General features: G+C 36.9%; 1 protein-coding gene across 1 annotated transcript in view; it reads left to right on the top strand.

The window, feature by feature from the left end:
- The window catches only part of LOC138695022 (uncharacterized), an 86506-nt gene that overhangs the window by 53891 nt on the left and 17539 nt on the right, over positions 1 to 15076 (top strand). The window contains exons 6-8 of the mRNA XM_069819325.1: positions 47 to 248; positions 1447 to 1643; positions 8681 to 8873. Coding sequence (XP_069675426.1) covers positions 47 to 248; positions 1447 to 1643; positions 8681 to 8873 — 592 coding nt within the window. The remainder of the gene's footprint in view (positions 1 to 46; positions 249 to 1446; positions 1644 to 8680; positions 8874 to 15076) is intronic.

Below are 15076 nucleotides of genomic sequence, written 5' to 3'. Positions count from 1 at the left end.
ATTAGCTATTATTATTTCACTTTTATGTGGAAAATGCTTGTTTAAGGATCCCGTTGAGGGCAACACCACTACTCCGTACTCCGTTTTCCGCGTGTATCCAGGCAAGAGGTACAGATTTCGAGTGATCGGCGCCATCTGCATTCACTGTCCCGCCTTGTTGAGTATCGACGGCCACAACCTCACCGTAATCGATACAGACGGCAATTCTGTCAAGCCTGTCGAAGTGCAGGCATTGCACATACATGCAGGTAAGTAATGATATGCGCGCACTTAGCCAATTCTTGCTCAATCTCATAAACGGATAGGTTTATATCAATTTTGAAATGATTCACGTAAGTCTATAAGTCAACAATAAATGAACAATTTTGGTTTACGTACAACTCTAATAAGTGACAGAATATGGCCGTTATGAATTTACACAGGGTGTTTCCGGGCTAGTGTTACAAACTTGCAGGAAAGATGGGGAAGGGCACATGCATCAATTTGAGTTAAGGAACCCTGGTCCGGAAATGACTGAGTCGAAAGTTACAAGCAAAAATAGTTCTGTAGAAATAATTTTATTCCCCTGTACACCTTATTTATGTGTATATATCTGTATATCTTACACATACTGTATTCATCTGACGTTGTTTACGTTGTCTACTTACAGTATTCCATTCAGTGCGCTGTCTGAGGGATGGGGACAGGAAACTACACTAAAGCCATGCAGATGGCGTAATGTGTAATGGACATGGTCGGTCCTGTTATGCGCGTCTGTAGACAGCAGTGTATGTGTACGAGATGCAGTGTCCAGTCGATCAGTCCCAGTGAAATGGAGGAGTACACGAGAGCGGAATAAGCAGACCTGATTATTGAATACGGATGAGCCAATGGGAACAGTAGACAAGCTCACAGATTGTATCGGGTACAAGTACCTACTGAGAGACATCCGGCCCATACCATCGTTCCACGACTGTTCCAAAGGTTAAGGGAAGGAGGGCACGTGGTGAGAAATCACAATTCCATTTCCACACAACTATTTTTGCTTGTAACTTTCGACTCAGTCATTTCCGGACCAGGGTTCCTTATCTCAAATTTAATATATGTGCCCTTCCCCATCATCCCTGGAAGTTTGTAATACCAGGCCGGAAATATTCTGTATAGACACTGTGACAAAACAGAGTGAGACGAAAAATGTAGTAGAGTGTGACGAAACATACCTAAAACGGAAAAAGTGTGGCGAAAATGTGGGATCACAGTTCATATAGCCTAATATGTCTACACTCAGGAGTCCTAGAACAGTTTCCAATACAGCCTACCTATATTTTATGGAGAAATAAAACTGAAAGGGGACTATGCCGATATGTTCCTTAATGAGAGCCGCCACTGGTTCCAACATGAGTTCCGTAACAACTCCATTATCAGAAGTACTGTATTATTCATTTTAAAGGCTAAATTAATCCGCAGGTGAACGATATGACTTCGTCCTAAATGCTACAAATGAGGTGAACTCTTACTGGATACGAGTTAAGGGCATGGGCAAGTGTGCCCCTGACGAGACTGCTCAACAAAGGGCTGTGCTGCAGTACAAAGAAGCGGAAAGAACTGAACCCCGCGAACCTGAGGTCAAGGATGAGGATGAGGAAGTATCACCAGTTGTCACGGTAAGAATAAAACATACATACATACATACATACATACATACATACATACATACATACATACATACATACATAAAGTGTTCTGCCCAAGGGCAGGTCTTTCACTACAAATCCAGCATTCTCCAATCTTTCCTATTGTCTGCCTTCCTCTGTCTCCGCATATGATCCATATATCTTAATGTCGTCTATCATCTGATGTCTTCTTCTGCTCTGAACTCTTCTCCCGTTCATCATTCTTTCCAGTACATACTTCAGTAGGCAGTTTCTTCTCAGCCATTGACCCAATCAATTCCTTTTTCCTTTTCTGATAAGTTTCAGCATCATTCTTTCTTCACCAACTCTTTCCAACACAGCTTCGTTTCTTATTCTGTCTGTACATTTCACACGCTCCATTCTTCTCCATATCCACATTTCAAATGCTTCTATTCGCGTCTCTTCACTTCGTCATAATGTCTAGGTTCCTGCCCCATAAAATGCCACAACCCACACAAAGCACCTCACTAGTCTCTTCCTTAGGTCTTTTTCCAGAAGTCTGCAGAAGATGCTCCTATTTCTATTAAAAGCTTCCTTTGACATTGCTTTTGACTAGCTGGCAACAGATCACGTTACTGCTTATTGTACATCCCAAATATTTTAATCTGTCTACTTCCTCTGCTACCTAACTTAGAATTCACAAGTTTACCTCCTCTATTTCTCTTCCGATAACCATGGTCTTCATCTTGTTTACATTTATCTTCATCCCACACTGCTCACAGCTGTAATTTGGCTTCAGTATATCCCTTAGTATCGTCTCCTCTAACGTCATATCATCAGCAAATCTTATGCACTTCATTCTTCTTTCTCCTACTTTGACTCCTCCCATGTTCTGAACACAGTTCTTAACCAAATCCTCCAAGTAGATGTTCAACGTCAGAAGTTAATATACAGAGAGTCCATAAATAAATAGTGGTGTTCTAATTAGTGATTATGTATGAAACGTGACCCATTTTGCCATTTTGACTACTTGTGCCGAGATCTTCATCATGTAATGATTTCTTGATACTGAAATAGTAGCTGATACAAGTTTTTGTCTCCGTGACGCTACATACAGAGTGGCTACGAAATAAAGAGCAAATATTATGATTTTGAAGACTTGAGGTATCATGAAAATGAAATCAACCCCATTACGCACTTACATCATGAGAATGACTGGATGGTTGGTTTCCTGAGAACGTGGATAGGACGTCGGGATACTGGTGAAAGGCCGGTAAGATCACCTGACCTTTTCTGTAAAAACGATTAAATAATGAAATGTGCAAGCATACATTTCAAAACGATGCTCATCTGCGCAAAATTATTGTTCAGTGTTTCAATTCAATTCTCGTATGTGGAGTTTCGGAGGAAGGCATGCGATAACGTCAAATTAAAACTTCTAGCTTGCATCGATTTGAATGTTACTCAGATTGTCCGCCATGGAATAAAATCGTAAATAGAATGTTTACAAATACGTTTTCAAATATTTCACAGGTTTCGTAAGAGTAATAGAGTAAGTAGTAAGATTTTGTTAAAAATATTATGTTAAACATTTGTTCCTAACTTCGTGGCCACTCGGTGTTACGAAGCATTTCTATAACTAATTTTCTAGTCTTGCGTAAATAGCTTATTGTCTGATCTCGCTGTTATGTGTTTACTACAGAGCTGTTAATAAAACTGGGGGACGTCAGGACGTGGTTGCTTACTCTGGAGAGTTCAGGCTTAACCGCGGAGTGAAATATACTGGTATGGCATAGTTGCGCCCCGCGGTCAATTGGGAGGCCTAGGCATGGCATAATTGCGCCCCGAAGAAATCAGGTAGCAGATGGGACATGGCATAGTTGCGCCCCGAAGAAATCAGGTAGCAGATGGGACATGGCATAGTTGCGCCCCGAAGAAATTAGGTAGCAGGATGGACATGGCATAGTTGCGCCCCGATGAGCATAGCACACACGAAAGTGATTGTCATAAACTAAATAAATTACTTTAAAATATTACAGTGATAGCTGCATTGAAATCAGGTAGGTCTAGCGTATGATCAATTTTGCTATTTAAAATAACACTTTTTTATTGATCACACACAATAAATGAACTGCATTTTTTGTTTCTATATCGATATCTTAACCCTACGGTACAGGGTTTAGAAAAGTGAAACTTAGAACCATTATCAATTATTAACTCTTCACCCTTTTCACTAAACTTAACATTAATTTTAAATTATCCTCACTATACGCCACAGACGGTGTGAAAATCACTAATAAAATGTCAAGACTGCTAAGGCCCCATATTCCAACGCCTCACTCATTTGAATATGTCAGTTAATAAAGTACTGCCAAATTCATGGTGTTCATTCTTACGGTAGGCTATTGATAATCACTGCATAAACAGTAGAAAAACAGTTAATAAAGTACTGCCAACTTCATGGTGTTCATTTTAACGGTAGGCTATCGATAATCACTGCATAAACAGTAGAAAACAGTTAATAAAATACTGCCAACTTCATGGTGTTCATTTTAACGGTATCGATAATGAATATAAATCGAATAAGAAATCAATAAGGTTGGTTGATTACGAGGCTCGAGTTTCCGTAGTGTGTTTTTCTCTACCTATTTCATCGGGGCGCAACTATGCCATGATCTTCTCTCTACCTGAAGGGAACGGGGCGCAACTATGCCATGCACTTTTCTCTACCTGATGGGAACGGGGCGCAACTATGCCCACAAAATAGGGACCCTTTTTTATATGCTGCATTTTATCTGACCGTGTGGCGCAACTATATGGCCCGAGAATCGCTGAGTCATGCCACACTGTTTGGTTTAGAAGGGATGGCATAATTGCTCCCCGAAGAAATCAGGTAGCAGAATGGACATGGCATAGTTGCGCCCCGAAGAAATCAGGTAGTAGAAGGGACATGGCATAGTTGCGCCCCGAAGAAATCAGGTAGCAGAATGGACATGACATAGTTGCGCCCCGATGGGCATAGTCCACACGAAAGTGATTGTCATAAAATAAATAATTTACTTAAAAATATTACAGTGATAGCTGCATTGAAATCAGATAGGCCTAGCATATGATCAATTTTGCTATTTAAAATAACACTTTTTTTATGGATCACACAATAAATGAACTGCATTTTTTGTTTGTACATCGATATCTTAACCCTATGGTACAGGGTTTCGAAAATTGAAACTTAGAACCATTGTGAATAATTAACTCTTTGCCCTTTTCACTAAACTTAACATACATTTTAAATTAACCTCACTATACGCCACAGACGGTGTGAAAATAACTAATAAAATCTCAACATTGCTAAGGCCCCATATTCCAACGGCTCACTCATTTGAATATGTCAGTTAATAAAATACTGCCAACTTCATGGTGTTCATTTCAACGGTATCGATAATAAATATTAAATCGAATAAGAAATCAGTAAGGTTGGTTGATTACGAGGCTAGGAGTTTCCGTGGTGTCTTTTTCTCTGCCTATTTCATCGGGCGCAACTATGCCATGCTCCTTCTGCTACCTGATGGGAACGGGGCGCAACTATGCCCACAAAACAGGGACCCTTTTTTTATCTGCTGCATCTTATCTGACGCAACTATGCCCTGCCCGGTTTAGAACTAGTGAGTTCACGCGTTACTCAGTTCTCTATATAACTGTTACTTACTATAGTGTATATGTTATATTGTTCATTGTTAGGTGTTCTGCGATCTGAGAGTAGTCTAGAACAGTGGTTCGTGTAAAGAGCTGTTGGAGGTCGCGAGGAAAAAAAACGCCTTATTAATATACGGGCTATTCCATCTCAAATCGACCGAATTATAGAGAAAACTGACCTTGCAATTTTTAAATACAATGAAACTTTTTCTGTCCGTTGACAACTTTGATACAATGCTTTGTGCAAAGTTTGAGGCATCGGAACATCATAATGTTTAAATTTAAAATATTTAAATTTTTTGTATTTTCATAAAATTAGCAAATTTAAACTGTTGTGGCCCCGAAACCCTTTCACCCAATGATCAAAATCATGGTTTATTTTGATGCTGAGAAATTAAAGTTTATATTGACATGTAAACAGTTTTTCTTACTTTTTATGGAAATGGAGAAATTTAGATTTTTCTTCATTTAGACTCCTTTGCCCACGAAAAAATATTTTTGAAGTATATGGTTAGATTCCGCATTGAAAGTACAAATAAACACATATTTTTACTGGTGGGACGTTGATAAGAAAGTATTGAAAATATCAAATAAAGAAAATAAATAGTACGCGCGTGAAGTAACCAGCTGACTGTGAGGCGAGAGATAGCCGAGACAAGCAAGGCAAGGAGACAAACATGTGATATTTCGTCTAGTAGCGCATAGCTGGGCTAACTTTATCACAAGTTTTCATAAACACAGGAGTAAAATGAGGCCCAACGCTCGCTTATCTTCAGCTCTCGGCCAGTGCGTGCGGTACTGCGCCGTTCAAGTCTAGGCGTGTGAAAATAATTTATTTAATACCCTCGAAACTTATTGCAGAGCCACTAAGCAAACAATGCGGAATCCCTCTTAATAATGCAAGGTTTTTTCTATTTTTTTTTTTTTACATTTTTACAAATGGGCAAAAAGCCTAAAAGTAAGTAATATCAGATTATCTGTCTCTCTGTATACAATAAAAACAAGGATTACTTCTTATCATAGCCTACCAAATGTCAGCTTCAAAATGAGCTCCCGTTCAATGTTCTGCAGTAAATGGTTCCAGAGTTCTGAGCGCTGAAAGAGGCTTGTTTTTATAAAATACGCTAAATTTGTCGCTTAATAGTACGCAAACCGTTTGACTTTCGATAGTATATTTTTGAAAATGCACTGTCCTCATCACCTTTTATAAATAGGGAAAAAATTAGAGTATTAAAAAGTGCGAGATTTTTTACTGATCGATTTCACATGGAATAGCCCATACATATAATATTTGTTCACAAACATACACAACAATTAACACAAACATTTTTCAGTAGTTATAAACTAAGTAAAAAATAATTTTATTATAGCGACAACTGTGGCTGTTTTTCAGAAAGTAGCTTTCAAATCTGGACTCCGTATTCAATACAAACAGTGATATCATTTTTAAGTTCAGTAAGATTTCTCGATTTTTTTATGGCAATTGTAGATGAAAAGGTTATTTTGCATAAATATGAGGTTGCAAAATGTTATAAATATTAAGAACTTCTATTGTAAGCTGAGATATTGATGCATTCTTTCGATCCACAACTGATCTACACACTGAGGAAAAGCCTAGTTTAAATATTCCATCAGTAGGTTCGTACATATTTATATTAATTGTTTCTATTCTTTTTAACGAGTTCTTCAATGGAGTGAAATGCTTCACATTCCTTTTTTGTCGAGTGGTGTAAACCAGAAATCAAGTTTCTTTATAAATCCTTTGATTATATCCCTGGATATTACTATGTTAACATCTTGGCTTTGCAAATTGCTATTCAAAGTGTTTAAGTGTTCGATTATATCAGCAAAGTAAGGGACTAAAATGATGTTCATGTAACATTTCACATCATTGTTGCACTATATTTTATTCTGTTTTGATCGTTCTTTGAGTGGCATGTACTAATTTTGAGTAAACCTGATGATTGGAGGATTACAGCTGAGCTTTTGTAACAAATTAATATGGCAAAAAATTTGTTTCCCTTGCAAACATGATTTGCACCATTGTTTCTTTTTCCTTAACGGTACTGGGTAGTCTGAGCATATGGCTGTTGTGTATAAGTGAAATAAGTGAATAAAATGTTGCTGTTACTTTTAAACTTTGAACTCTATCAATCTTCCATTTTTACAGCATACACACAATATTTGCAGGTATATTTCGGGTTTTTAGATTATCCATCTACCTCATAGTCTTGATTTTATAAAAATAAATAAACCTGAAAAAAATATTAATTAAATCTAAGTTAAACACATGGTTATTTTGGAACATATTTCTCTGCATCTACTGGGGCTAAGAGGCTAAAATTTTGAATAGTCCTCTTTAATATGAAAGTGAAGAAACATGTCCCTTTCACATAGTTTTCAAAATTGTTAGGGACTTTCCAGCCAGAAAAGTATGAAAAATTTTTGAAATTTTTAAATATATTTTCAGGATGGTAAATATTTTTTTCTATTGAATAAATGTGATAATGTGATGGAAATGGTGTGAAATGTATTCAATTACTTCGGGAATATGCTTGAATTTTTAGGAATCCGTAGTACAAAGGGTTTCGGAGAAAAATGTTCCTAAAATACTTTTGTTTACAACTTAAATTTAATTAATATTTTTCAGGTTTAAACATTATTAAAACATCAAATGTACGATGTAGAAAGATAACCTAAAAACCAAAATATAACTGCAAATATTTTGTGTATCCTGTAATAATTGTAAATTGATAGATCCAAAAGTTGAAGAGCAACGGCAGAATTTCTTCACTCATACACAACAGCCATACACTTAGACTACCCAGTCGCCTTAATCCATTCTTTTTTATGGAAAGAGCAAGAACTATTAAAATTAATTTGAAATAACTCATGCTGACAGAACTACAAAGCTAACGAATGATTGAAGCATGTTGTGAGGCTTGGCGTGACCGTCTACATGCGTCTCAAGGCTTCGGTTGGCATGAAAGTGGCTTGAAGCTCGGTGTGAACTGAGGCTTGAACTGAAACGAAAAATAAGTCTAATGGGCAGCTGTTAAAATTTCAAGAAAATTCCGATACAGCCGTGATGATCCTAATCACTATTGTTGTAGCAACTTCAGTAAACTGGAATTATTCATACAATCACAGGCGCTGTTTAATCGCTCATAGTGTGGTTAGAATTTAAAATTGGATCTACTTACGCTTAAAATGCGTTAACAAGAATTTATATACATCAGATAAGTATTTGTAAATTCTCATGCAGTTTGTTTTGAGAGTTATAATGGAATACCACAGATGAAAAATAGTCCCGACAATCAGAAACACACCGATACACTAGGTAATATACATATTATTAATTAATTTATTTGCAGATTATGAACCCTCAGAATGCAACGTGTAGCCACGGCGAACATGGAGTATGTGTGTCACAATTGGAGGCTGCAGAACCCATTGACGAAAATATTTTGAAGCCTGAACCGGATGTGAGCATTACAATCGTATCTGATTACGTATTTCCGAAGAAGAAAGATCTGTTCTACTCAGGATCGTTTAATCGATTCGACCGTGAGTATAGATGTAGCCATGCAGGAAAATATATGGCCAGGCATGCATCTTTTTATTTAATTCCCACTCTTGTGTCAATCCTACACCAAAGTATTGTATGGGACTCACCTCACCGGCCCTGTGATGAAAGCAAAAGGAATGCATCAACTGTTATTCACTCCAAAGCTACTTGAAACCAAGCCCCTATTCGCCAATTTCCGAACAGATAACGTCCACAGTATAAGCTTTAAAAAAAGCTTTAACGAATCACTATACCTGTATTGACCCCCGCGGTAGCTGAATGGTGAGACCTTTAGCCTGTCACCACCTCTTATTAGTTCCACTACATCCCCACTCCCAACTTCCCCTGTGATGTTCCCCTGCGGCCATGGCTGTAAGTTTAAGCCCACACTGTACACATCAGTGTAAAATGTCACCAAAGTCACTTGACACTTGACAGATGGAGAAAACAATATTATTTTGAATGACAAATGTAAGACCATAACAAAGATAAAATGGAACCCTATAAAGATCACGATACGGACCACAAAAGGATCATGATAAGAACCAAGATATGGACCACAACACACACCTAAAAAATCTCACAATAAGAACTACGATGTGAAATACAACAAACACTTCGACAACGATCACAACAAGGATGACAACCAAGATTACGACCGTGACAAAGACAAGGACTACAATAAGGACCATGACAGACACAATAAGGATCGTAATAACTACCATAAAAAGACAATGAGAACCATGATAAGGATCATGACAATGTCAACGACAAGGACAAACAATAACCGCGACATGGTCCACGATAAGGATCGCGACATGAACCACAAGGATCACGATAAAGAGCACGACATGGGCCACAACAAGCACCATGATCCCTGTCGTGATCCATGTCGTTGTCATTGTGGTGGAACTTGTCGTGGTGCTTGTAGTAGTGGTTGTTGTGTTTCCTTGTGGTAATCCCTATCTTGGGCCCTGTCGTGATCCTTATCGTGATATTTGTCATGGTTCTTGTCTTTGTGTTTCTTTTCCATGGTGTTTATCGTGTAAACTGTTGTGGACGTGGTCCTTATTGTGATTCTTATCCCGGTTCTTATCGTTCTTTTGTAGTCCTTATCGTAGTTCTTGTCTTTGTCTTGGCCCTTATTGCCTTTGTCATTGCCCTTATCGCGGTCGTTGTCGTAGTCGTATTCCTTGTTCAAGATTCTTATCGTGGTCCTTATTGTGATCTTTGTCGTGGTGCATGTCGCTTATTCTCTCTATTGCGGTCCCAATTTGCAATTTCAAACTAGTATTATTTCCCCTCCATTTAGAAAGCAACCTTAAAATGAATTAATTGATTTAGTCAATTAATTTTTTCCAAATTTCAATTTTTATAACATCTGAAACAAAGTAGAACGGTCTATTATGTATAACATTTTATTTTTTACGTATATAGCTGACATATGGCTTCATCAGCGGACGAGTTGTGTACATAATGTACCGTGTTAGGTTCGTTATGCTCACGGCAAGACGTGCTGAATGTATACAGGATGCTTCAAAGCACTCTGACCCTATGACACTAGGTTTTCTAGAAAAAAAAATTGGTCCCAAAACCTATATAAAGAATCGATTGGTGGTACTTCCATTTCCCGGGACAAACCAGAAGTAGGAGTAACCGGGGTCAAGTTTCAATTTTGAAATGTGAATCTAGCTCGTGTAACGCATCTTTGTGTGGGACTTTTGAAGATAATTAACTCTTACTACAACTTTTTCTAACTTTCATTATTAATCCACAATTAAAGGAAAAAAGAACATTTTAAGTGCATTATCTCGGTTCGTGAGATGTTGGAAACACTCATTTCCACACATTTTTCATAAGTGCTCAAAATTTCCACCATTCTGTGCTAAACAAAGCTGTGATCTGTTTATTACGTCCTGAGTTACTCGGAGGAATTCAGCATTGCTGAGAGTCCCACAGGCTGCTCTAATTCTACAATATTTCGTGTCTTCCCTTATTGTAGGACGCACCTGGTAGGTGATTTCTTTAATTCACCCCCACAAAAGGCAGTCATTTGGAGAGAAGTGAGGAGATAGGGGAGGCCTATTTGGTGATCCCCCTCCCTCATCCAATGCGCCGTCCAGGGAATAACTAGTCAGCAAGTTGTCAAGTCATGAGTCAAAAGTGAGCTCGAGAGCCAACTTATTGAAACCACTAGCTGTAACTTTCAGCTTTCTAAATTGCATAGTTTGATAACATGCAAATTTTTTGCAGAACCATCGGAGTAAATTAAAAATGAATTACGTAGCAAAAGTTATAGAAGACTGTGTACATATTGAATTGGAGTACAGAAGCTTTCATTGATATTCTCAGTCGAAGTCGATATAGACTAGAATTATTCTCGTCTTACAAAGACTTCGGTTAGGAAACAAAAGTCATTTTGATATATAGAAGGCATTGCAAATTCTAATATTGTTTGTAATCATAATAGCATTCAGCTAGTTTGTCTAGGCTTTCAATAAAATTTATAATATATTTAACACTATCAATGGTTGAATACAACTTTAAAAAATATCATGTCCTAGACGACTGAGGTGACGCACAGACGTATTGTAGGAAAGTGGTCTTTGAACGAATCAGAAAGCAAATGCCGTCCAGTGAGTTGTGAGAATTATAATATGAGTGCTCTAGAAACAGAACGTACCACGTACAAAATCGTGTTTTTTTCGTAAAATACAAAACCGTTATACGACTTCGTGTTTAAATGTTTTTAATTTGCTTTCTGTTCCATGTTAATAGATTTCAATGATACGAATGAAATGCAGTTATTTTTTAAAATAATTTGTTTACATAAATATTCAAACTTTTAATTTATTTTTGCACTTGGTACGTTATGATGCCAAAATATTGAAATTAGTGCTGTTGAACGATCAAAATATTTAATCGATTAACTATTTGAATTGAATCGATAAATCGAGTTTTGATCGAGTTGAAAAATATTTTAATACATTGTAATAAACAATTATTGTTAAATTTAACTTGTGTTCGGTGATAAGCATAAGTATTAAATGTTGTATATCTGTATATATCTTATCGTTATATTACAAAACAACTATTTCAACATATTTATTATGAGGCTTATAATTTATTGTGTCAATTTCTCCGGGAATTTTTAGACAAACATAAATAACAAAAAGTATGAAGACTCACCTAGTTAATACTGCTTCATCCATGATTTTAATCATGCGAGTGCATTCACATGCTCCGAATTAAGTGCCGCTCTACGTTTAGTAACAATGTTTCCTGCATAACTAAACACGAAAAAACTTTATTTCTGTGAAGCACTTCTCCAAGATCGTTCAACTTAAATCCAAACGTTTCACCGAGTTTACCTTTCAAATTCTCATATGACATAATGGAGTTTACACTTTTCACAAACCACAGAAAACTGATTATTTTTCTTTATCAAACTAAACACACAACCTTGATACACAAACTCAGTACAGAAACTGCAACTGCAAAACTACCCATACAATGGTCGAAACAGAAGACTAGCTCCTATTGTAATCAAATTACCAGATTTTAGAAAGAGAAGGTAGTTACACTCCCACTTGTACACAGTGTAGACATGGCTATTTCAAAAGGGATGAGGGGGACGAATGCCAGAAAAGTATGTATTTCATATGCTACGAAGATAAGCTGACAACAAGGTGGAAGTTTTCTTGGAAAACTTGATAAGGGTTTCTCATTGTGTTTCAACTTTCAATAGAGGTAGACTAGGTCACTGTCCTCATATCTCCAGCTCTTTCTGAAGTGTTCGTGCGAAGATTTTTCCTACTTTACTTGGTTCACAGTTAGAAAATAACAGTACTCTTGTGCTTTTAAGTAAGCAATTTCCGAGAGAGAAATATATTGTCGGACTTTTTAGTATGAGTTTGTATTAACAAAATAATAATTAATATCAACTACAACCGATTAATTTTAATCGACTCGATTATTCGATTAAATATTTTTGATCGATTAATCTTACAATATAAATTGATCGATTAAACGATTAGATTAATCGATTAAATCCCACAATACTAATTGAAATTATATACTTTGCAACTCAAATTTATTCGATTTTGCTATATACAACATTTCACAAAGAACAAAAACACTTAATAATTTGTCTCTCTAATACATTACTGTCATTGCAAGTTATCTTGAACCTTACATCCCCTAAGTCTGTCTTTGGAACTGCTCGGTACGGCGTGTACTCATCAACGTAACGGCACGGAAAGGATGCCCCTTCCTCGGGTAACGTGACTCTTTTCAGAAAACGTTGGTTCTTTTACCTTACGGCTCTCTACTGTAAAAGAACTTGGTTCAATACAGACATCATCTTCTCTCGATACTCCGGTTTTGAGAGGAGAACATAGTTTCGTAGCAAGCTTTAATTAACCTGTAATGAGTAAGTATTTAAATGTAATCGTGTGTACACTCCTCTCTCATCCGGGCTGGGGACCGGCAATGGAGGAGTTACTACAGCTACTTCTATACATTATATAGGCCTGCATGACTTACACCTTCAGCTAATATGTACATATTCTTATAACAATATTTTACAGGCTTATTATTTGAATTTACATTAATTTACAATTATACACAATCCATATCCCTATCATTGCTGCCATCATCGCTTGTTCCAAAATTAATTATTTCGTCAATGGCATCATCCATTCGGAATTATCTTCTTAATCGTAGACTATGTACTACTTTCTGAACACGATAGAATTCTTCGATTGTATCCCGAATAACGTGTTGATCGAAGTCGTCCACTTTAACTTTACACAAGTCCTAATTCTGGAATGAAATAATATGTTTAGTAGAACTATAAGAAAATAACAACAGTAATTCATTATGTCGTTCACAGTACACACACTATTGTACATAATTATTATAGCAATAATTTCTAAACATTATATAACTATTCTTTCCCGAGTAGTGTGAGGTTCATTCGGTTGTAATTCAATATTATTCTTAATTCTCTTCACGGAACTAATACTTTTGCCAGAGTATTTAGCCGCTCTCTCATATTCCTTAGCAAGAGGTTCCAGCAAATATTTGTTTAATTTTTCCTCCTCGCAACGCTTAATTTTATTATATTTGCGATAATTTCTCTTTCTCGGCTATGGATAACAGCGTTACTTTTTCTCCGCGGTGGTGTGATTTCACCATAATTACTACCCTGTGGTTACTGCTCCATGGTAACACTACTGGTACGCAGTGAAGGAAATAGCTCTATGTTTCTTGACAAGAGATTATGCTGCAGAGCATGCGCAAACAACTCAGTTGGCTCCACCCGCGTTACGCGCTTCCTTCCCTCTGCCCCTCTGTCCCCGCTCAGAAGGTTCAAGATAACTTGCATTAACAGTACATAGGACAAGCAGTCAAACTAACTTGGAATATTACTTGAACTGAGAAAAAAAATTACATCTGACTCATGTCGTGGTCTGGAATGCCTATACTTAATAATGTCTGACAGATGAAGTGAACATTGCCGACAGAGGAGGATGAAAGTATAATTGCTATTCAACCAATGGGAGAGATCTCATTCCACACTTGACTTGAAGAGAAGCCCAACTTCAAGAAAAGCATGGAATGAAACCTCTGCTATTGGTTGAATAGCAATTATACTTCTCCCCTCCTCTGCCAGCAATGTTTACTGTACTTCTCCTGTCAGACATTACGGAACGAAGTATAGTCCTCCGCAACAACAGCATTCGTTTCACATTTTGAAGGATGGACAGAATTACTAGCTAGCTCAGCTACCTACTGAATAAAAGATTGACACGATAAATCCAACTCAATAAAAACCTGTTCTGGTTTTTAAAGTGTAAATCTTGCATATTGGAAATGAAAATGTTACGTTTTGTTTCTACATTGCGAGAGATTTTCAATGCATGTTACAAAATCAATACTGAATGCAAATGGTTAAAAAAAAAAGAAGAAGAAGAAAATCATTACTGCATCATTCGGTAGTGTTTTTGTACAAATTTACGAAACAACATTTAATTCAAATTGTGAAAAATTTCATTTCTTACGTTCTGTTTCTAGACCTCTCACATATCGATTGAGACAACGGAAACATCCATGGATAATAAAGAGGACCCAGATGTAGCATGTAAAGTGCAGTGAACGTAATATTTTAGTGTGCTTTTTTTATTAATGTTTTCAAATA

The sequence above is a fragment of the Periplaneta americana genome, chromosome 1, assembly GCF_040183065.1.
Source record: "Periplaneta americana isolate PAMFEO1 chromosome 1, P.americana_PAMFEO1_priV1, whole genome shotgun sequence".
Lineage (NCBI taxonomy): Eukaryota > Metazoa > Arthropoda > Insecta > Blattodea > Blattidae > Periplaneta > Periplaneta americana.
Note: the sequence above shows the minus strand (reverse complement) of the source record. Positions and strands in the feature narration are given on the sequence as shown.